This window comes from Salvelinus sp. IW2-2015, linkage group LG15 (genome assembly GCF_002910315.2).
Source record: "Salvelinus sp. IW2-2015 linkage group LG15, ASM291031v2, whole genome shotgun sequence".
Taxonomy (NCBI): Eukaryota; Metazoa; Chordata; class Actinopteri; order Salmoniformes; family Salmonidae; genus Salvelinus; species Salvelinus sp. IW2-2015.
In genome coordinates this window covers 43,306,882-43,332,125 of record NC_036855.1, presented here as the reverse complement: position 1 = coordinate 43,332,125, position 25,244 = coordinate 43,306,882, and the positions used below count along the sequence as shown (strand labels likewise).

Here is a 25,244-nt window from a genome sequence, read left to right as displayed (position 1 = left end):
TCTGATCATTGAGCATTGAGTGATTAACTGAGGTAAGACTTCAGTGCAGGACAGGGGTTGAGGTGTTCAGAGTATCGGTGTGCCGATCTTGTCATAATTGTATCTGTTTTATCACACTTGATACTCGTAATTGGATTTACTCGTGATCGGAAAACCCAGAAGTGCGCTTTAAATGCCAGTAAAGCCTATTCCTCAAGTGTGCATTACTATACTACCACTTAGAGCGCATCTCACAGCGCATCGTTATGTTCCTTCACACACATTGTTCAAAGGTAAATTATCCCGATAGATGAAAATGTACATGATTTACTTACTTAGTCCTATTCAAACGAACATTTTCTCTCCTGACACTTATGCCACAACATTTGTACAATTAAAATAAACAATCGACATTTGTAATTTTATCTTCGAATGATCTGCCGCTTGATAAACATACCTGGGCGAGAAAAATAATAGCAACCAAGCATGGGCTTGGATCGTGACATAACGTCGTCAGCAATGGAATAATTATACGGACAGGCTAAGTAGACAGAAAAAAACAACCATATGGCTTCAGCAAAGTCGGCAGGATATTATTAGATTGAACAACAATGACTAGCTACGGATTCTGATTCATACACAATGTTTGGAGAAGGGAGACTTGTGCCATGAGACGAGTGACCGTGTGACTGAAACAGAGCTTGTTCTAATCCAATCATTGCAGCAAGCTCAAACGATACCCCACCCGTTTCTTTACAGACAGAAGAACTAGCCAATAGTTGTTTAGAGCACATAGCGCTTCACACTGAGTGAAAGAGAGATGCGTGCTGGCAGCTGAAAGCACATTTTTTAGATCACAGATAATTACAAAAAATACTTGTCATAATCGTATTTGGAAAATTCTTTGTCTGAAGGTATTGTGACGTGGAAAATACATTGGATTTGAAAAAAGTCATCCACATCAACTGTTGTTTTTAGGGAAAAATTTAAACCACAGGTTTCAAATCAAATGTTATTTGTAATATGCGCTGAATACAACAATCTTATTGTGAAATGCTTATTTACAAGCCCTCAACCAACAATGCAGTTAAGAAAATATTTACTAAATAACCTAAAGTAAAAAAAAAAATGTTATAAAATAACAATAACGAGGCTATATATATGGGGGTACCGGTACCGAGTCAATATATTGGGGTACATGTTAGTCGAGGTAATATGTACATGTAGGTAGGGGTAAAGTGACTATGCATAGATAATAAACTGCAAGTAGCAGCAGCGTTAAAAAGAAAGGGGGGGACAATGGAAATAGTTCGGATAGCCATTTGATTAGCTGTTCAGCAGTCTTATGGCTTGGGGGAGGAAGCTGTTAAGGAATGTTAAGACTTGGCGATCTGGTACCACTTGCCGTGCGATAGCAGAGAGAATAGTCTAGGGTGGCTGGAGTCTTTGGCAATTTTTAGGGCCTTCCTCTGACACAGCCTGGTATAGAGGTCCTGGATGGCTGGAAGCTTGGCCCCAGTGATGTACCGGGCCGTACGCACTACCCTCTATAGCGCCTTGCGGTCTGATGCAGAGCATTTGCCATACCAGGCAGTGATGCTCTCGATGGTGCAGCTGTAGAACTTTTTGAGAATCTGAGGACTCATGCCCAATCTTTTCAGGCTCCTGAGGGGGAATAGGTGTTGTCGTGCCCTCTTCACGACTGCCTTGGTTGTGTTTTGACCATGATAGTTTGTTGTTGATGTGGACACCAAGGAACTTGAAGCTCTCGACCTGCTCCACCACAGCTCCATCGATGAGAATGGCGGCGTGCTCGGCTCTCCTTTTCCTGTAGTCTACGATCATCTCCTTTGTCTTGATCCCGTTGAGGGAGAGGTTGTTGTCCTTTTACCACACTGCCAGGTCTATGACCTCCCTATAGGCTGTCTCATCGTTGTCGGTGATCAAGCACCGACCGTTGTCGTCTGCAAACTTTTGTCACCAATTGGCAACAGATTGTAATGCGAATATTCAAAAATCTGCATAAAGAAAAAATGCAAATTTTCTCACCAGTGGTATGTTTCCGCCAAACTGACTTGTTGCAGATAAAAATCAGTGTGTGATAACTTAAACGAAAAAGTACATTTCGTGTGCACTTTCATGTACTGAATTATAATCTAAAGTTCAATGTGGTTCCATTGCATTTTCAACTCTACCGATAGTTTTGTCACAATAACGGTTGGGTTAAATAGCAAATCTGCCTACTCTGGTTGGCACGTGCGCTCTAGCCAGAAGATACAGTGTGGCAAGGCTGTCTACATAATGAGATTATTATTATTACTTTCACCACCCTGTGAAGTTCATCATAAATTATTTAATCTGTAGCCTAATAAACTGCATGGTTTCATGATTCGTAGTGGAAGGACCACACACCAGATCATCGCGTGACTCCAAGTTTACTTTCGATATGATGGTTTTTATATCAATATTTGCGCACAGCCTAGCGGTTAAGAGCTTTAGCCCAGTAACCAAAAGCTTGTTGGTTCGAATCCCCGAGATGACTAGGTGAAAAGTCTGTCGATGTGCCATTCAGCAATACACTTAACCCTAATTGCTCCCGTAAGTCACTCTTGATAAGAGCTTCTGCTAAATGACTAAAATGTCAAATGTAATTGTCATAAAGGTGTTTCCAGCGCCATTTCTCGCATAATTAATTTTACCGACACAAAAAGATCCCACCATCGTGAATGAACAAATTATCTGTCGGCATTTATAAAATTGTACCGAAACTTCCTGTTTCCATCACAGCTGTCGTGATTATTATTATTTGTTTGTTATGACTTGCATAAAACGGATGGAAATGGATGGAAGCATGTTAGTGGTAACCAAATTTCAACATAGACAAACCTTGTGTAAAATATGTTGAATTTGTACCTTTTTAAAATGTCAGATCTTCAATGTTATATCCACTATTAGAAGAAAAAAAACAATAGGCTGGGCACAGCACCTACTGGAGAATTGATCTTCAGCTACCCTTTGGTATCCCAACCATGGTTATAACCAAGCCCTGCATAGCTATTGTCACTGACTATTACCAATGTGCCATCGTGAGAATGATTGAGATCTCCAATAAAAACTAAATAGATTTACTGTTGCTATCAGTCATTCCAAAGGGTAGGTTTACAGAGCAAATGAAATGTGACCATACTTTATCATTCATGTATCATCAATAATGCTATTTAAGCCTATATAGCAGTTGCAAAGTCATCAACATCTATTGTTTCAATTCAACACAGAATTCAACTTAAAAATAGACAATACAATAGGTCTAGGGTTTCAAGCTCTGGTTGATTTTAAATTGTATGATATGTAGTGATATTGAAATGTGCTTGGTTGTCAACGCAACCAAATACAGTATCAACATTTGAAGGAGATGTATCTTCTGCTTGGATAGTACCTTCTGTGCACGTCTCCAAAAAATCTAAGTTAAAGAATAGGACTAAACCAAACTATATTTAAATTTGATTGATTTAATCCTATTCTTTAATTTAGATTTTTGGTTGAGATGGAGATGTGAATCCAACACAGCAATTATTAATTTGTAGAAAAACTGTAATTAAAACCAGACTAAGTCAGTGGCAGAAGATGAATCCCCTTTAAATGTTGATATTTGGTAACTTTAGGCTATTTACTGTATTACAAAAGTAATCTTTAAAACAAATGTAACATTCAATCTTAAAATTAGTAACATCCATGGCCACATTGAGGTTACTGTAACTATACATTTTTTTCTTCTCTAATCATATAAAGCGTGCATGTTCAAGATTGCATGCATACTGTAGGTTGTTGCAGGTCTGTGGAGATCTTCACAATTGCTGTAATATTTTGCACAGAATCTTGAACAGTATTGGTCACTTGCACCATGTACAGTGCATTCGGAAATTATTCAAACCCCTTGACTTTCCACATTTTGTTACGTTACAGCCATATTCTAAAATTGGTTAAATTGTTTTTTTCCTCAATCTACACACAATACCCCATAATGACAAGCAAAAACGTTTTTTTTTACACTGTTGCAAAGTTATAAAAAAAAAAGAAGATACAACTGATCACATTTAGATAAGTATTCAGACCCTTTACTGTACTTTGTTGACGCACCTTTGGCAGCGATTACAGCCTTGAGTCTTCTTGGGTATGATGCTACAAGCTTGGCACACCTGTATTTGGGAAGTTTCACATTCTTCTCTGCAGATCCTCTCAAGCTCTATCAGGTTGGATGGGGAGCATCGCTGCACAACTATTTTCAGGTCTGCATAGATGTTCGATCGGGTTCAAGTCCGGGCTCTAGCTGTGCCACTCAAGGACATTCAAAGACATCCAAAGCCACTCCTGCGTTGTCTTGGTTGTGTGCTTAGGGTTGTTGTCCTGTTGGAAGGTGAACCTTCTCCCCAGTCTGAGATCCTGAGCGCTCTGGAGCAGGTTTTCATCAAGGATCTCTCTGTACTTTGCTCCGTTCATCTTTCCCTCGATCCTGACTAGTCTTCCAGTCCCTGTCACTGAAGAATATCCCCACAGCATGATGCTGCCACCACTATACTTCACCGTAGGGATGGTGCCAGGTTTCCTCCAGACGTGATGCTTGGCATTCAGGCCAAAGAGTTCAATCTTGTTTTCATCAGACAAGATAATCTTGCTTCTCATGGTCTGAGAGTCTTTAGGTGCCTTTTGCCAAACTCCAAGTGGGCTATCATGTGCCTTTTACTGATAAGTGGCTTCCGCCTGGCCACTACCATAAAGGCCTGATTGGTGGAGTAACTGCAGAGATGGTTGTCGTTCTAAAAGGTTCTCCCATCTCCACAGAGGAACTCTGGAGCTCTTTCAGAGTGACCATCAGGTTCTTGGTCACCTCCCTGACCAAGGCCCTTCTCCCCCGATTGCTCAGTTTGGCCGGGCGGCCAGCACTAGGAAGACTCTTGGTTGTTCCAAACTTCTTCCATTTAAGAATAATGGAGGCCACTGTGTTCTTGGGGACCTTCAATGCTGCAGACATTTTTTGGTACCTTTCCCCAGATCTGTGTCTCAATGCAATCCTGTCTCTGAGCTCACTGCCAATTCCTTTGACATCATGTCTTGGTTTTTGCTCTGACATGCACTGTCAACTGTGGGACCTTATATAGACAGGTGTGTGCCATTCCAAATCATGTCCAATCACTTTAATTCACCACAGGCAGACTCCAGTCAAGTTGTAGAAACATCTCAAGGATGATCAATGGAAATGGGATGCACCTGAGCTCAATTTCGAGGCTCATAGCAAAGGGTCTGAATGCTTATGTAAATAAGCTATTTGGAAAAATGTCTAAAAACCTGTATTCACTTTGTCATTATGGGGTACTGTGTGTAGATTGATGAGGAAAAACATGTATTTAATACATTTTAGAATAAGGCATAACAAAATGTGGAAAAAGTCAAGGGGTCTGAATACTTTCCGAATGCACTATACTTTAATGTGATCTCAACTGCGAACCAGTTCATTTGGTTCTGCTATTAGATGAAGCACAGTGATAACATGAATCTGTTGTATAAATAAACAAAATATCTGACATTGTATTCCTATTTGAACTTTGCTGTGTTTTTAAGTGGTTGAAAGCACAGTGATAGGCATTTCGGTGACAACTTTAATTTAAGATCCAATGCAGACAGTTTTATTTTATTTAACTTGGCAAGTCGGTTAAGAACACATTCTTATTTACAATGACGGCCTGCCCCGGCCAAACCCTAACCCGGATGACGCTGGGCCAATTGTGCGCCGCCCTATGGGACTCCCAATCATGGCCGGTTGTGATACAGCCTGGAATCGAACCATGGTCTGTAGTGATGCATCTAGCACTGAGATGCAGTGCCTTAGACTGCTGCGCCACTCGGGAGCAATAACAAATCATTTCTGGGTAACAATGAAGTACCTTACTGTGATTGTTATCATTTAAAATGGCCAAAAAGAAACAAATATCTTCTTAGCAAAGAGACATTTCTCAAGCAAGAATTTTGCTGAGACTGACTGGGGGTGGTCTAATTGGGGAGATGAAAACTAGCTGTTATTGACAGAGGTTTGTAACTGTCTTTATTATTGGTCTATTAACACATTTACTGATGTCATCAGGCAGGCCTAAACTCCACCACACCAAACAGGTGTACTTTTTAGGCCGGTCTTTTCAACAGCTCTTACACTAAAAAGGCATTATCATCATTTTCTGAATTTCACAGCATTATTCCAATCTCATAGTGTGGGAATATGTATAAAACACAAGCAGGAAATTCACGTTTTTGACTGCACAGGGCCCTTAACCAAAAATCATGGTTTTTGCTTGTGCTTTTAGATGGTTGAAATCGTAGTGGTTACACATTGGAAATTCAACAAAATTTTTGCTGTCTTTTTGAGTGGTTAAATATAGTTTAATCTCATTGATCAACGTCTCAACCAAATATTACCTAACTTCCACATTGAAATGATGTTGTGTTCCCAGTGGGATCAAATGTAGCCCATGAAACTTTCCTGAATTAAAACCCTGATCATCCACATACCATGCGAAAAAATGTGCTGCGTCAACCTCTTTTAATCACACTTAATGGATGATGTGATAAATGATCATAATTCTGAATTGATTTCGACATCCCAGAGAAGACAGTAGAAACGTCCATATGCTCAGCAAGTAAAGTATTGTAATGGCAAATACCTCTGCAAGCTCCTTGTAGTTGCCATTGTTTGCAGAACTTTCCCTCATCTGCCCTTGGCTCGTTGCAGGACGATCAACATGCCCCCTAAAAGCCAACTCTTACATGCCCAAAAATGAAGTATCACTGTTTCTTCTTCTTACCTTCTTGTTGTTGCACAATTTAACCAGACCTTCCTCCATTACATGATTGATACAGCTTTTTCCCAGAAGCTGGAATCTGATGTAGGCAATGAAATGGCTTCTTCAATTAAAAAAGGCACTATTTGTCGTTAGCGTTAGCTTGCCATTCTGGCGGAGAAAACTGCACTCTGGTAGCTAGCTACTTGCTACTAAAGTTTGCAGGGCAAATTGAAGAAAATGGCACTACATCAACACAAAAATAAAGATCTAAAACCAAGAAAACAATATTTAATCTACCTCCGCTGTCTCCTGTAGTTTGAAGAAACTAATTTGAATTAAATAATGTCCTGAAACTGCTGAACTATTTCAATCAACCCAACAATGTCACCAACTCACCAAGCTTCTAAATCACACATGTGTAGTACTAGGTTCATTCTCTGATCCTTTGATTTTTATGGACATGTCAGTTCATACTGCAAAAGCTTTGATGGGTTGGAGGACGTCCTCCGGAAGTTGTCATAATTACCATGTAGGTCTATGGAAGGACGTGAGGAGCACAAGCCTCCTAGTTTATTTTGGATTGAAGTCAATGTAGCCAGAGAAGGTTGGAAAATAGCTGTCCTCTGGCTACACCGTGGTGCGTCCCTAGTGGGTGCTGTTGAGATTATTGTAGACCATTGCAAAACATTGTGTTTTAATCAGGTATTTGGTGACGTGAATATATTAAAATATTTTTTTTTTTACTGAGTAGAATGTTCCTCTTCTGAGGAGCCTACACTGACATAGATACAGACGTAATACAGTGGCATATCTTCTGTGTTTCAGTTCATTGAGAATTTGGAGAAGTGCGAACACCTGCAGATCCTCAACGTCAGCTATAATGTCATTGAAAAAATTGAGAAGCTTGAAAAGCTGCACAACTTGCGGGAACTACATCTCTCTAACAACATAATCCAGTAAGAGCACAGCACACTTAAACAACACTCAATCAATTCCTTTTATTGATGTACTCTGCCATTTGGTTAACAGACTACGTGTATCAAACATTTATTACGATTGCTAATTGTAATATTGTTTTTTGTAATAAAACATTTTAAGAAACGTTGTTTCTTTCTGCAGTAAAATTGAGGGCCTAGAGCACATGGCAAGACTTCAGCTTTTAAATCTTTCCAGCAATGACATTGAACATGTGCCTCTATGGCTGGCTAAGAAACTGAGATCACTCCAGACTTTAAACCTTCAACGTAACAAGATCTCTTCTGTGAGTATCTCTGTTTTTTCTCTGTCTTCTTCATCATGCACCACCTATGCACTTAATTTAGCCTGTTTCTATCTTTCCGATTGTAGCTAGTTTATGATGTATAATTTATTCAGGTCAGGGGTGTCATTTCAGCTAAACTTAAAGAATGGCAAAGTGACGGGGTGAGAGGATAAAAAACTATATTTGAAGATTACTGCATTTCTACACAATTTAAAAACGAAATGCAATTTGGAGAACAGAAAGTATCACTTTGTTGCTGTAGCTTCATTCACCTCAGTCAATAGGGAACGTAACATTCTACAAACACATGTCATACAATAATTAGCTGCCTGCTACGCACTAGCTCAGAACCAGGATTAAAACTCTAGTTTAGTTTCATGTCAAGTCAAACAGCAGTTACCTAGTTAAAGCCATGTACTACAGCCATCTTTACATCTGCAATGTGTTGAGAAAAAGTTACGCTGTTTCCAGTAGCTGCGTCAATGCACTCTCCATAAAGCCAGCCAGCCATACAAACAGCCTTCCCTCCCTCTCCCAGGTGTCTGCAAGGTCCTAAAATAATCGGCTACATAAAAAAATCCCCATTAAAATTTGTCAGTTTAAGCTAGAGATATCTTTTTTGCATTGGATGCGTCTCAATCCACCGCATCTGCGTTGAGCGGTAACGGAGCTAGAGCGGTGTTTGTCAGACCATGAGTCATCCCGAAAATCTGTCTAATCACAAAATCGTCTGAACGGTTTGGCCTAAAAACTATTATGACACCTTTATGGAAAGATGAGACTCACTCAGTCACTACAAATATACATGCATCCTTCCTAACTTAGTTGCCGGAGAGGAAGGAAGCAGCTCAAGGATTTCACCATTAAGCCAATGACGACTTTAAAACAGTTAAGAGTTTAATGGCTGTGATAGGAGAAAACGGAGGATGGATCAACAACATTTTAGGTACTCCACAATACTAACCTAATTGACAGAGTGATAAGAAGGAAGCCTGTACAGAATAACATATTCCAAAACATTCATTCTCTTTGCAACAAGGCACTAAAGTAATTCATGATAAAAAATAAACGTAATGGAGCAAAGCACAGGCAAAATCCTAGAGAAAAACCTGTTTTCAATCTGCTTTCCACCAGACACTGGGAGATTAATTCACCTTTCAGCAGGACAATAACCTGAAACACAAGGTCACGTTTACACTGGAGTTGCTTACCAAGAAGACAGTGAATGTTCCTGAGTGGCCTAGTTACAGTTTTGACTTAAATCTACTTGAAAATCTATGGCAAGACCTAAGAATGGTTGTTTAGCAATGATCAACAACCAATTTGACAGAGATTGAAGATTTTTTAAAATAATAATGGGTAAGTGTTGCACAATCCAGGTTTGGAAAGCTCTTGGAGACTTACCCAGAACGACTCAACGCTTTAATCGCTGCCAAAAGTGCTTCTACAAGTTATTGATTCAGGGGTGTGAATACTTACGTAAATTAGATACTTCTGTATTTACTTCAATAGCAAATATTTCTAAAGATGTTTTCACTGTCAATATGGGGTAAAATATTTCATCCATTTTAAATTGTCTGTCACAACAAAATGTGTAATAAGTCAAGGGGTATGAATACTTTCTGAAGGCACTGCGTTTGTGCGTACGTACATGCATGCACGCATGCATACATACATACAGTTGAAGTCGGAAGTTTACATACACTTATGTTGGAGTCATTAAAACTCGCTTTTCAACCACTCCACACATTTCTTGTTAACAAACTATAGTTTTGGCAAGTCTTTGTGCATGACAAGTAATTTTTCCAACAATTGTTTACAGATGGATTATTTCACTTATAATTCAGTGTATCACAATTCCAGTGGGTCAGAAGTTTACATACACTAAGTTGACTGCCTTTAAACAGCTTGGGAAATTCCAGAAAATGATGTCATGAATTTAGAAGCTTCTGATAGGCTAATTGACATAATTTGAGTCAATTGGAGGTGTATCTGTGGATGTATTTCAAGGCCTACCTTCAAACTCAGTGCCTCTTTGCTTGACATCATGGGAAAATCAAAATAAATCAGCCAAGACCTCAGAAAAAGAATTGTAGACCTCCACAAGTCTGGTTCATCCTTGGGAGCAATTTCCAAATGCCTGAAGGTACCACGTTCATCTGTACAAACAATAGTACGCGAGTATAAACACCATGGGACCACGCAGCCGTCGTACCGCTCAGGAAGGAGACGCGTTCTGTCTCCTAGAGATGAACGTACTTTGGTGCGAAAAAGGCAAATCAATCCCAGAACAACAGCAAAGGACCTTGTGAATATGCTGGAGGAAATAGGTACAAAAGTATCTATATCCACAGTAAAATAAGTCCTATATCGACATAACCTGAAAGACCCCTCAGCACGGAAGAAGCCACTGCTCCAAAACCGCCATAAAAAAAGCCAGACTACGGTTTGCAACTGCACATGGGAACAAAGGTTGTACTTTTTGGAGAAATGTCCTCTGCTCTGAAGAAACAAAAATAGAACTGTTTGGCCATAATGACCATTGTTATGTTTGGAGGAAAAAGGGGGAGGCTTGCAAGCTGAAGAACACCATCTCAAACGTGATGCACAGGGGTGGCAGCATCATGTTGTGGGGGTGCTTTGCTGCAGGAGGGACTGGTGCACTTCACAAAATAGATGGTATCATGAGGAATGAAAATGATGTGACAACATTTTGAAGCAACATCTCAAGACATCAGTCAGGAAGTTAAAGCTTGGTCGCAAATGGGTCTTCCAAATGAACAATGACCCCAAACATACTTCCAAAGTTGTGGCAAAATGGCTTAAGGACAACAAAGTCAATGTATTGAAGTGGCCATCACAAAGCCCTGACCTCAATCCCATAGAAAATGTGTGGGCAGAACTGAAAAAGCTTGTATGAGCAAGGAGGCCTACAAACCCGACTCAGTTACACCAGCTCTGTCAGGAGGAATGGGCCAAAATTCACCCAACTTATTGTGGGACTCTTGTGGAAGGCTACCCAAAACGTTTGACCCAGTTAAACAATTTAAAGGCAATGCTACCAAATACTAATTGAGTGTATGTAAACTTCTGACCCACTGGGAATGTGATGAAAGAAATACAAACTGAAATAAATCTTTCTCTACACTATTATTCTGACATTTCACATTCTTAAAATAAAGTGGTGATCCTAACTGACCTAAGACAGGTAGTTGTCACTAGGATTAAATGGCAGGAATTGTGAAAAACTGAGTGTACATGTATTTGGCTAAGGTGCATGTATACCTCCGACTTCAACTGTACATACACTGAGTTGACAAGACGTTAAGAACACCTGCTCTTTCCATGGCAAAGACTGATCAGGTGCAAACTACTATCCCGTATTGATGTCACTTGTTAAATCCACTTCAATAATTTTAGATGAAGGGGAGGAGACAGGTTAATGAAGCCTTAAGGCGATTGAGGCATGGATTGTGTGTCATTCAGAGGGTGAATGGGCAAGACAAATCATTGAAGTGCCTTTGAGCTGGGTATGGTAGTAGGTGCCAGGTGCACCTGTTGGTATCAAGAACTTCAATGATGCTGGGTTTTTCATGCTCAACAGTTTCCCGTGTATCAAGAATGGTCCACCACCCAAAGGACATCCAGCCAACTTGACACAACTGTGGGACGCATTGGAGTCAACATGAACCAGCATCCCTGTGGAGCGCTTTCGACACCTTTGTAGAGTCCATGCCTTGATGATTTGAGGGTGTTCTGAGGGCAAAAGGGGTGGGGTGCAACTCAATGTTAGGAAGGTGTTCCTAATGTTTGTTATACTCAGTGTATATTTCCACACTGAGATTGGAATAATACTGTGAATTGTGAAAATTATGATAATGCCCTTTTTTATTTGTAAGTGCTGAGCGATTAGTGCTTTTTGAGGTCGGTTCGGTTTCAATCATAAAAAAAGAATCAAGATTTCACTTTCGATACATTTTTTAAAACATTAAATTCACTCTGCATTATGTGGGTTGAAGGCTGTAACAACACAGAATATTTTTAAAAATAAAAGTCAGATGATGGTAGTGACTGCCCATGACTGCTTATCACTTATTAACCGTCAGTTATTCACATTACTTTACTTTAATAAAATATTTCAGTTGTGTATATTACATTTGTTTTATTTTATGACTTATTTAATTCCATGTCATCTCATCTCTATAGAGCTGCTGCCTATGCTGTCTGACAAAGTCACTATTTTAGTAGTTCTTCAAAGTAATAAAGCATACTTTTATGACTGCTGAATACCAACTATCACTTAGATCATGTATTTTCAGGTAGAGATACCTCGCGAAGAAACTGCTCTCTGTGTATCCCCTCTTGTCTCGCATTCTTCGGTCTCTTACGTAGCAGGCGTAAAAGAAACACAGACCGGACAAGTTTAGCTGTGCAATAGATTATGGTCATTGTTGTTAGATTAGCGCAGAAAACGTGATGTAGAACATTGGCCTGTTGGAAACTACAACTCCCTACTACATCACACAGTCCGGGCATGATCTGATTTGTCTGTACAGAAAGTGCAGCGCAATGTGCACATTGAGCTCACAGAAAAAAAACTACGAAGTGGAATTCAGATAATTGACCCGACGTTGGTCAGTTAGTTGTTTAAAAACTGAGAAATAACCACCATTTTGGTGAATCGCTCAGCCCTAGTAGTTTGTAAAGACCTGACATTTCATCCTGTTTTGGTGGGATGAAGTTTTGGTTCAAAATGTGTTAATAGACACATTTTAGGCCAAACAAGTGGTAAATTAGGCCAAATAGGTGGTACATTAGTTAATAGACCAATGAGAAAGAGTTCCAAACAGGTCTACCAATAACAGCTAGTTTTCCCCTCCCCACTCAGACCACTCCCAAACAGTCCTAGCAAATTTCTTGCTTGAGAAATTGCTCTTTGCAATGAAGCTATTCTTTTGTTTCTTTTTGACAATTTTAATTGAAGACAATTGCAGTCAGGTACTTAATTGTTACATAGTAATAATTTGATAATGAGATGCATTGAACCTTTTTAAGATAGTACTTTACTAATCCTCAAAGGGGAAATTTGATTGCACCAGCCAATACATTCKTGAGATGACGCCGACAGAGATGGTCGCCTCGCTTCGCGTTCTTAGGAAACTATGCAGTATTTTTTTTTTTTTATGCATTATTTCTTACATCGTTACCCCAGGAAATCTTAAGTCTTTTTACATACAGCCGGGAAGAACTATTTGATGTAAGAGCAACGTCAACTAACCAACATTACAACCAGGAATACGACTTTCCCGAAGCAGATCCTCTCTTCAGACCACCACCCAAGACAATGGATCTAATCCCAGCAGCTGACTGAAAACAACGACGCAGAAGGGGCAGACAGAGCAGTCTTCTGGTCAGGCTTCGTAAACGGGCACATCGCTCACCGCTCCCGAGTATACTACTCGCCAATGTCCAGTCTCTTGACACAAGGTAGATGAAATTCGAGCAAGGGTTGCCTTCCAGAGAGACATCAGAGATTGTAACATTCTGTTTCACAGAAACATGGCTCTCTCGGGATATGTTGTCGGAATCGGTCCAGCCACCGGGCTTCTCCATGCAACGCGCCGACAGAGATGAACACCTCTCTGGAAAGAGGAAGGGCAGGGGTGTATGCTTTATGATTAACAACTCATGGTGTGATCATAACAACAGACAGAAACTCCAGTCCTTCTGCTCACCCGACCTAGAATTCCTTACTATCAAATGCAGGCCATTCTACCTACCAAGAGAATTCTCGTCAGTTATAGTAACAGCTGGGTACATCCCCCCCCCTTAAGCAAACACCAAGACGGACCTCAAGGAACTTCACTGGACTATATGTAAACTGGAAACTATATACTCGGAGGCTGCATTTATTGTAACTGGGGATTTTAACAAAGCAAATTTGAGATCTAAATTTTATAAGCATATTAATAGCACGACACGTAGGGCTAATACTCTCGACCACTGCTACTCTAACTTCTGCGCTGCATACAAAGCCCTCCCCCGCCCTCCCTTCAGCAAATCTGACCACGACGCCATCTTGCTCATCCCGGCTTATAGGCAGAAACTTAATCGCTCCCTATCCCAGTCTGTTGTCCCCGTATGCTTCAAGATGGCTACCATTGTTCCTGTACCCAAGAAGGCAAAGATAACTGAACTAAATGACTACCGCCCCGTGGCACTCACTTCTGTCATCATGAAGTGCTTTGAGAGCCTAGTCAAGGATCATTTCACCGCCACCCTAGACCCACTTCAGTTTGCATACTGCCCCAACAGGTCCACAGATGACGCAATCACCATCACACTGCCCTATCCCATCTGGACAAAAGGAATACATACGCGGTTCATTGACTACAGCTCAGCATTCAACACCATAGTACCCTCCAAGCTCATCAAGCTGGAGGCCCTGGGTCTCAGCCCCTCCCTGTGCAACTGGGTCCTGGACTTTCTGATGGGCTAACCCCAGGTGGTGAAGGTTGGAAACAACATCTCCACTTTGCTGACCCTCAACACTGGGGCCCCACAAGGGTGTGTGCTCAGCCCTCTCCTGTACTCCCTATTCACCCACTACTGCGTGGCCATGCACGCCTCCAACTCAATCATCAAGTTTGCAGACGACACAACAGTAATGGGCTTGATCACCAACAACGACGAGACAGCCTACAGGGATGAGGAGAGGGCACTCTGAGTGTGGTGTCAGGAAAATAACCTCTCGCTCAATGTCAGGAAAATAACCTCTCGCTCAATGTCAACAAAACAAAGGAGATGATTGTGGACTCCAGGAAGCAGCAGAGGGAGAACCCCCCCCCCCCCCCCCCCCCCCCCCCCCCCCCCCCATCCACATCGAAGGGTCAGCAGTGGAGAAGGTGGAAAGTTTCAAGTTCCTGGGCGTACACATAACAGACAAACTGAAATGGTCCACCCACACAGACAGCGTGGTGAAGAAGGCGCAACAGAGCCTCCTCAACCTCAGGAGGCTGAAGAAATTTGGCTTGTCACCCAAAACCCTGACAAACAGTTACAGATGCACAATCGAGAGCATCCTGTCGGGCTGTATCACAGCCTGGTAAGGCAACTGCACCGCACTCAACCGCAAGGCTCTCCAGAGGGTAGTGCGGTCTGCCCAACGCATCACCGGGGGCAAACTACCTGCCCTCCATGATACCTATAGCACCCGATGTCACAGGAAGGCCAAAAAGATCATCAAGGACAACAGCCATCCGAGCCCCTGCCTGTTCACACCGCTATCATCCAGAAGGCGAGGTCAGTACAGGTGCTGGGACCGAGAGATTGAGAAACAGCTTCTATCTCAAGGCCATCAAACTGCTAAACAGCAATCACTAACTCAGAGAGGCTGCTGCCTTCATTGAGACCCAATCACTGGACACTTTAATAAATGGATCACTAGTCACTTTAAATAATGCCACTTTAATATTGTTTACATATCTTACATTACTCATATCACATGTATAACTGTATTTTATACCATCTACTGCACCTTGCCTATGCCGCTCGGCTATCGCTCATCCATATACTTCAATGTACATATTTTCATTCACCACTTTAGATTTGTGTGTATTAGGTAGTTGTTGGGGAATTGTTAGATATTACTGCACTGTTGGAACTAGAAGAACAAGCATTTCGCTACACTCACATTAACATCTGCTAACATCTGCTAACCATTTTTGTCTTTCTCTTCATACCCGGGGCTGCTGCAGCTGCATGAGCTGTCCAGACTAAAGCCTCTGAAAAACCTAACAGAGCTGACTGTGGCAGAGAACCCTATAGCCAATCTCCCCCATTACCGTCTCTTCCTGGTTTTCCATCTGAGGTCACTTGAGACACTGGATGGGCAGCCTATCAGCCAGGAAGAGAGAGAGCAGGCCCCTCAGCGCTTTCAAATGGGTACATTGCAGTATTGCACAATCCCTGCTTAAAACCCTGAAAGGGTCTCATTACTAGATGAGCCTTTGTATATTTTAGATACTTGGTGTGTATTCATTAGTGCAAACCTTAGAAAAGTCCCTCATTTTGGCCCGTTAGTTTCCTAGTGAATATACAGTACCTCAGTACCACACTTAGGTTGTTTCCTAGTTGGCACTGTTAGTGGAAATTGCAACTCTTTTCATGCTGTGGTTGCAGAGGAGATTGAGCGTCTGGAGCAGGACCTGGAGTGTCGTGCGGCAGAGATCGGGAGGCTGCAAAGTGAGCAGGTGGCTGCAGTGGAGGAGCTTGAGCAGCAGGAGGAGCTCATTGACCAACTGCAGCTAAAGAGCCTGCAGCAACAGCACTGCCAGGCCCAGCAGGAGCAGGAGCTGGACACCAAGACAGAGCTGGTGGGCATTTATCTCAACATGCACGCACTCACTCAAACACAGACAGACAGACAGACAGAGAGAAAGAGACACACACACACACCAGAGTTTCCGTTAGGAAAATGTGGTGCCGGACAACGTGACCGGTAAGATTTTAATTTACCGGCCATTTGAGAAATTTACCGGACCGCTATGCATTGGGTGTGTCTCAATAGGGCGGCCACCCACGGGGCTCAGAATGACAGATCGCATTTTGATTATGGCAATTCATCATAACATACCATGTAGCTCCTGTAATGAGGCATCCGATTAAACGTCATTTTCAAACCTTTGCCAAAATACAATTAGCGGGAAAACACCAATCTAAACAATGCACCTGATGCGAGCGGTATATGACAGAGATGAACATCTTCGTTAGAAACTTGGGAGGGGGTGAATCTAAAGATGCAACAACTAGGATGGGTTGCTAATATACAGTGGTTCTTCCTGTAAAAGTTGCATCATACTGCAGCACATCTTACGGGCTGCCGCAGAATTCTATGGCACGTTATTTAATTGTCAGCCATAGTTACCATTAATGCTAGTAAGTGCTAGTTTGACAACCAAAGGGCATCTTTGAGAAGCATTTGATAGCTTTCAATATTGGCTGTACTAGAGAATTTAAAATCTTTTTAAGAACATAGTATATGGGATTGATTTTAAGAAAATGTTACTTAATTAATTAGATTAATATTGTAGTGTTTCCCTTTTGAAAATATGGCGCTGTACAACATGACAGTCATTAGTAGGCTACAGTACTAAGAGCATAACATTTCCACACCCTAATTGTAGTCTAACCAATACCCAAACAGAGATTCAGGGAAAATAAAAATCTCATTGATTTATCAAGACCAGTCCCCATGCTTGTCTCAGAGCAGTGTGAAATGGTGCTGAAATAGTTGACCACATGCGGGTAGGCTATTGCTTCAAACTTCAATATGCTTTTTAAATAAATAAGACCTACTCCACTTTTAACAGCACATTACTCAACACTAAGTAAGACTCATGTCACCTACGGTAGGCCTACAGTATTTGGAAAAATATTTTTTTCAATGACGTGACTCCGCAAATAATTAGATTTGGAGGATTCTAAATTAATATCGAAGGGGCATTTTTCACAAGGGCAAATCTGATCTGTGAGAATATCTCAGGGGCTTTTATATCGTTCTAAATTCAATTAATGAATAATAATAACAACTTTTTTTATTTTAATTATGATATTTTGGAGATGATTTCGTTTTCAAATAACCTAATGTGAGCGGGGGGGGGGGACATTCTTGAACATGGGCTGAAACATTCTTACTCATTTGTAAATAAAGCCAGTTTTGTTATTTAGAATTATTTATTTCTGTTTTTAGAGGGAGAGAAACCAAAAGCCCACCGTTGCCTCATGGGTCTCCCAGTCGCGGCCGGGACGGGTATCAAGCCAGCATCTGTAGCAAAGCAGTTTGCACTGCGATGCAGTGTCTTAGACCGCTGCGCCACTCGGGAGGCACCATCCACAAAGTTTTTAATGCTGATCAATTGCCTTGCACAAAGTATCAAAATACAAAGAGGTGTTGGCTAAAGTCTATTGTCCTGCTAATAGCCCATAATGGGCTGATATAATACATGGTGTCCAGGTCAGGATAACCAAAACATTTCTTTATTAAAGACTATCAGAAAGAAAGAGTTGGTACTTATTTATTTCGATCTAAAGCCATGAATGAGTGAGTCACTCAGTTTTATGTAGGTGCCGAGGCTATATGACTGCGCCATCAACTTTATTATTTAGCAGACATCACTTGCTTATATTCAGTCAACACATATATCATGGAATATAATTGAACATTTTTGTTTCTCTTAGAATAAAAACCTTAATGTAACAACAGTTGTAAGTAATGCTGACGAGTAGAAACAAAAAAATAAGTGTATTTTTCAGGGCGTGCGAGACAGAGGAATATCAATTCTTACACTATTGTTAATGCATTGTATTACTAATTAGGCCTAATTAGGCCTCATATTTACCGTTTTCATTCTCGGAGTGGAAAAGTTGTTTGCAGAGTTCACAAACTGCTACACTGTGAGAAACAACTTTTGGTTATCATTTACAACTTGTTAATTTTTTTCATTGTCTTTTGTTTGGAGTGCTCCATGTGAGCAATGATGGGTCTGGTTTCTTGGTCTTGTTAATGTTGAGGGAGCATGAGTGCCTGAGCATACACAGAAGTAGCATACCTGACCTGCTGCGAATAAATGCAATAAAGTGCCCATTTGGGAATGTTTGATTTGTGATTGTCTTTCGAACCACATCCACCACTAATAAGCTGAGCTTCTCAGTCATTTTTTCAACGAAGTCTGTTTTCTAAACATCCATTGTGAATGATACCCTAATAGTTCCTTACAGTAGGCCTGTGTGAAAGAGCAAAATATCATCATCTGATGATCCCATACTGTATATCAAGTGGAGCGTCATAGAATAGCTTTCCCTTGCGCAAAAACAGCTGTCTGTCCCTCAGAAAACTCTGAGGGCCCGGAATAGGCTAGTTGATACAATGTTGCACTTCACTAGCGATAGCTCAAGACCGATAGAAATGCAGGCAGACCGGCTGTAGCGCAATGAATGTGATTCAAAGAACCAAATAATTAATCAGTATTTTTTTCTACTGTTTTTATTTGTCGGCTTTATGTATTTTTACTTGGTTGACAAACGGCAACATTGGCCATCTCTGCGTTCCATGCGCTCATTTCGGCTACAGTGCATTCGGAAAGTATTTAGACCCCTTGACTTTTTCCCCATTTTGTTACATTACAGCCTTATTCTAAAATGTATTAAATAATTTTTTCCCCCTCATCAATTTACACACAATACCCCATAATGACAAAGGGAAACAGGTTTTTAGAAATGTTTGCAAATGTATTAAAAATTAAAAACAGATACCTTATTTACATAAGTACTCAGAACCTTTGCGATTCGATATTGAGCTCAGGTGCATCCTGTTTCCATTGTTCATCCTTGAAATGTTTCTACAACTTGATTGGAGTCCGCCTGTGGTAAATTAAATTGTTTGGACATGATTTGGAAAGGCACACACCTGTCTATATAAGGTCCCACAGTTGACAGTGCATGTCAGAGCAAAAACCAAGCCATGAGATCAAATGAATTGTCCGTAGAGCTCCGAGACAGAATTTTGTCGAGGCACAGATCTGGGGAAGGGTACCAAAACAAATCTGCARCATTGAAGCTACCCAAGAACACAGTGGCCATCATTCTTAAATGGAAGAAGTTTGGAACCGCCAAGACTCTTCCTAGAGCTGGCCACGTGGCCAAACTGAGCAATCGGGGGAGAAGGGCCTTGGTCAGGGAGGTGACCAAGAACCTGATGGTCACTCTGACAGAGCTCCAGACTTCCTCTGTGGACATGGGATAACCTTCCAGAAGGACAACCATCTCTGCAGCACTCCACCAATCAAGCCTTTATGGTAGAGTGGCCAGACGGCAGCGACTCCTCAGTAAAAGGGACATGGCGGCCCACTTGGAGTTTGCCAAAGGCACCTAAAGGACTCTGACCATGAGAAACAAGATTATCTGATGAAACCAAGATTGAAATCTTTGGCCTGAATGCCAAGCGTCATGTCAGGAATAAACCTGGCACCATCTCTACGGCGTAGCATGGTGGTGGCAGCATCATGCTGTGGGAATGTTTTTCAGTGGCAGGGACTGGGAGACTAGTCAGGATCGAGGTAAAAAACGGAGCAAAGTACAGAGAGATCCTTGATGAAAACCTGCTCTGACTGGGGCAAAGGTTCACCTTCAAAAAGACAATGACCCTAAACACACAGCCAAGGAAATGCAGGAGTGGCCTCAGGACAGCCAGAGCCCGGACTTGTACCAAATCGAAGTGCCAAGCTTGTAGCGTCACACCCAAGAAGACGTGAGGCTGTAATCACTGCCAAAGGTGCTTCAACAAAGTACTGAGTAAAGGGTTTGAATACTTATGTAAATGTGATATTTCAGTTATTGTTATTCTTACAAATTGGGAAAAATTTTGAACCTGTTTTTTGTATTGTCGTTATGGGGTATTGTGTGTAGATTGATGAGGGGGAAAAAACGTTTTAATCAATTTGAGAATTATCCTTTAACGTAGCAAAATGTGGAAAAATTATAATTTCCGAATGCACTGTATATAGCCGCCAATGATCACGGTGTATCAGTGTTCGTATGGCAGAGGCTGATGCTCTCACATTAGTTACATTTTTTGTTTTATATTTTTAGCCTTTTAATTAAGATTTTTATGATTAACCACTTGACAAACATTGAGAAACAAMATTTTTATTTTTGAAATTAAACTGTTCCCAGAAGATGCATACATAACTGGCACGCAGATCAATGATAAATTGTTAGTTTTTCCATACTTGAAACTCATGCGCCTCCTATGAAGTCTTAGTAAAATAATTGCATGGTGTGGTATTGCATGGTGTGGCATAGTGTTTGTGTGTACAGAAAGCAAATTCTTTAGTTTTTATTGCTCATCGTTCACATGATTTCTTGTTCAAATATTTTTTATTGAACACACACAGGAATGGTGTATAGGTATGAAAGGCAGGTATACCATTTTTAACTAAACATAAAAGAGCAGACAGAAATAAAAAGATCCAGAGTTCTGGGTACAAAACAATTATTACAAAACAAGACATACAAAACAAGGACAGGTAGAAAGAAAGAGGGTGGGTGTCACCCCCCCCTTATCCCTCCCCCCCTTTATCCTCCCCCCTTTATCCCCTCCCCCTTTATCCCTCTCCCCCTATTACCCCTCCCCGCTGCTCGGGTGGCGGTAGCAGCACGTGCTGCCCAGAGGTGGATTAAAATATTACAATGGAGAGTGCGTTAAAAAGTACAAATTCACAGCGCCGAATGGTCCAAGTAAGAGAGGAAAGGCTGCCAGATCTGATCAAATGTTAATAATTTATTGTTCAGATATATCTAATCCTTTCTAAGTGTACAGTGTTTGCCAATTCGCTGAGCCTAATTTTGGTAGTGGGCGCTTCCCTCTTTTTCCAGAACAACAAGATTAGTTTTTGCCCGAAATGAGACTGTAAGAGATGAGTTGTTTTTGGGGGTTGGTTAAGTCCGATTAGGGAATCAGATACTCCAGGATTATCAGAAGGGGTCTGGGTCAATTGAAGTCTCCAGAACTTCAGAGAGGATCCTAAAAATTCAAACCAGTAACCAATGGCAAGCTAGAGCATAGGGGCAAAAGCAGTGGAGAAGTGTACCCTGTGCAGCCTGACATTTATCACACAAAGGGGATGTATCAGGAATATTCCTTGCAGTTTGGTTTTGGAATAGTGTAATCTGTGTAATACCTTGAATTGTATGAGCCGACTGTCTGGAGTTAATGGAGCAGGTGTGGATATACTCCAAAGCTATCTTCCCAGTCTGCCATCGAAATGTCAGTCCCTAGTTCTTCCTCCCATTTTGCCTTAATGGCCTCTGTAGCAGGGTGTGCTAACCGATTGAAAAGAGTCATATAAACGAGATATCAGTTTGTCTGAGGTGGGGGATGTTTTTGATGCATCCGTCAAACATGGAAGGCTTAGCGTTCCCAAATGTTGGGAGGTGTTTCCTAACATAGTCCTCTGATTTGGTAGGTATCTGAAAAAGTTATTTCTGGGAGATTATAAGTTTCCCTCAGCAACTCAAAGGAAGAAAAGGTCCCTTCTATATATAAATCCCCTATGGTACTTATCCCCCAACTCTCCCATTCTCAAAAGGTGTTATCAAGGTTGGAGGGGGCAAAGGAGGGGTTCTGGCAACAGGAGCATGAATGACATTGGTCTAAGCTCAAAGTGGGTTTTTAATTTGCTGTCCAGATTCGGACTGGTGCAATTATAATAGGATTGTTACGATTAAAGTGACCTCTCCAGATTGAACAGGTGAACAAAATTCACAGCACCAATAGAGAAGGGGTGACACTCCTCACGCTCATACATAGCCAGCGTGGGTGACGGACGTGCGTTCATCCAGCAAAAACGTAACCACCGGAGGTTAGCGGCCCCTAACATAAAATATAAAAATTTGGGAGAGACAATCCTCCTTTCCATCTGGATTTGCCAGAGGTGTTTTTACCTATCCTGTGTGTTTTATAATCCCAGATGAAAGGATTGATAATTGAGGTCCAGTTGTTATGAAAAGGATTTAGGTATGAATACTGGGATGTTTCTGTAGGTAGAGCAGTGTGTGGAGGAAGACCATTGTTAATGGCATTAATTCTTCCGAGCAGAGAAATTGGGAGGAGTTCTCCAAAATTGTATGTTGTTTTTAGTTTTTGCATCAGCGAAGGGGAAATTCTCTTAAATAGTAAGGAAATATGTTTGGTACATACAATTCCTAGAATAGGTAAAATTTTTTCTGAAGATAACTTAAGTGTGAACGATGTTTCTAGCCAGGAGGTGTTTTGTAACCGTATGGGCATTAATTCACTCTTGTTCCAATTTATTCTGTATACCCGAGAAGGTACCAAACAAATTAATCACATCAAGAATAGCCTGGAAATACTAGCTTGGGGCTTCTGTTACATAGAGGAGAATGTCATCTCCGTATAGGGAAATCTTATTTAGAGTATCTTTAGTATTATAGCCGTGTATTGCTGCATAGATCTAATCGTCTGGCGAGAGGTTCAATGATTAGGGCGAAGAGCAATAGGCGACAGCGCAAAACCCTGCCTTGTCCTCTGTAGAGGTTAATAGGGGCGACAATGATTGGTTAGTGAGTATTCTCGCACAGGGGTTCCTATATAAAAGCTGCGATCCAATTTATGAACCCATCTCCAATATTAAATTTCTGTAGGACTTTGAATAGATAGGACCGACTCAACTTGGTCAAAAAGCCTTCTCGGCGTCAAGAGATATATAACGGCAAGGTCCATGTTTGGTAACCTCTGAGATAACATAATGTTGAAGAGCGCCTGAGATTGAAGAATGAGTTTCTGTTCGGGATAAGCCCGGTCTGTCAATGGACCAGTTTGCCAATTAAAGTGCTAAAGCCTGTTAGCCAGGGTTTTTGCTAAAATCTTTTGGTCTGTATTGAGGAGGGATATTGGTCTGTACGACCCTACCTCTCCGGATCTTTACCCTTCTTATGTATAACTGTAATGAATGCTTCATCCAACGTAGATGGGAAGAGCTCCATCCTCTCTGACTGAACCAACATTTTGTGCAGGTAGGAGAGAGCATGTTTGCTGAATGTTTTATAGGAATTCCCCGGTATCCATCTGGGCCCGGGGTCTTGCCACTCTTTAGAGTTTTGATTGTTTCTCGAATTTCTTCAAGAGATATTTCCTTATTCAGGAAGTAGAAAATCTTCCTGGTTCAGGGCAGGAAGATTACCAGTCATCCAAAAGTTTTGCATAATTAAGGGGTTAGAATCGCTTTAGATGTATTAGAGTCTCATAAAACTGACGGAAATCTGTCATTGATGTCTTTGGGGGAGAGAGAGTAATTCCCCAGATGCAGACTTAACCTTTGGTGAATCATTCGTCACTCACAATTTTTCGAAGTTGTCTGGCGAGTAATTTGTGTGGTTTTGTCACAAACTCAAAATATTTTTGCTTGGCGTAGAGAAAAGATTTAGCAATTTAGCTGAGAGAGTCTGATTATATTCAAATTTTAAAGAGGTAATTTTTTTATGTTTTCTCCATAGATGGATGTCTAGCATTCTCCCCTATCCAGAAGTGAATTTGTCCTCCAGTTCTGACCAATTTTCCCTTGTTTTGCCTACTCCTGGCAGTCTGATAGGAGATGATAGCAGCTCTCAAATAAGCCTTAAGTGTTTCCCACAGTAATGCTGGGAAGTCTCTGTGTTGTCGTTGGTATCAAAAGAAAAAATGTTATTGTGGTCTTTAAGATGTTCACAAGAAGTTGGTTCTGTGAGGAGCTGAGGATTTAACCTCCAGACCCTCTTCGTTTGGTACCATGTCACCAATTCCAGGGAGAAGGTGAGTGGAACTGGTCCGAGATTATAATATCATGATACTTTCACATTACAGGTAATGGGGGAGTAGTTTAGCATCAACAACAAAAGTAGTCAATTCGAGTATAAACATTGTGAACATGAGAGTGAAGGAGTATTCCCTGCCCGTAGGGTTAGTGATCCTCCATATATCAAATAAGTTAGAATTCTTTATGTAGGTATTCAAGAATTCAACTTGAATAGGAGGTGGGGGTTCGCGGGTAGAGGATCTGTCCGAAATTATTGGGTCTAGCAGCGAGTTAAGGTCCCTCCAATGAATCAGGTTAGTATGGGAGATATCTGGAATCAGGGCAAGGACTCTTTTGGAAAAAAGAGGGGTTATCAGATGTTTGGCCCATAGATATTTAGTAGAGTTAAAGAAGTAGAGTGGATCTCTCCTATTACGATCACATAACGACCGCCTCTTTATCCACAATAGTGGTTTTTATGTGAAGAGGGAAGTTCGCTTTCCGTACCAGAATCGCTGTGCCCTCTCGTTTTGGGCAGAGAAGTTAGAGTGATACACTTGCCCCACCCACGCTACATTTAAGTCTGCTGTAGAATTATTTTTCAGGATGGGTTTTTTTGCAAAAATATGATATCAGACGAGAGTGCTTTCAAGTGGGCTAGGACCTTGCCTCTCTTAATTGGTTCGTTTAAGCCCTTGGACATTCACAGGAAGATGAATGTGAGCCCGCGCCCCTCCGTCTCATTTGTAGTTTCCTATGGGTGGCCTGCATAACTTGTAACTCAAATAAAAAGGTAGAAAGCGCACCAAACCATGCACGATC

The 25,244-nt window shown here is 41.2% G+C and overlaps 1 protein-coding gene across 5 annotated transcripts in view; it reads left to right on the top strand.

Annotated features, from left to right (window-relative positions):
* cntrl (centriolin) overlaps positions 1-25,244 on the top strand; it is a 107,160-nt gene that overhangs the window by 7,725 nt on the left and 74,191 nt on the right. For all 5 annotated transcript variants that reach the window (XM_070447154.1, XM_070447153.1, XM_070447152.1 and 2 more), the window contains exons 4-7: positions 7,635-7,765; positions 7,929-8,070; positions 15,828-16,014; positions 16,252-16,445. In XM_070447154.1, the coding sequence (XP_070303255.1) occupies positions 7,635-7,765; positions 7,929-8,070; positions 15,828-16,014; positions 16,252-16,445 (654 nt within the window). The remainder of the gene's footprint in view (positions 1-7,634; positions 7,766-7,928; positions 8,071-15,827; positions 16,015-16,251; positions 16,446-25,244) is intronic.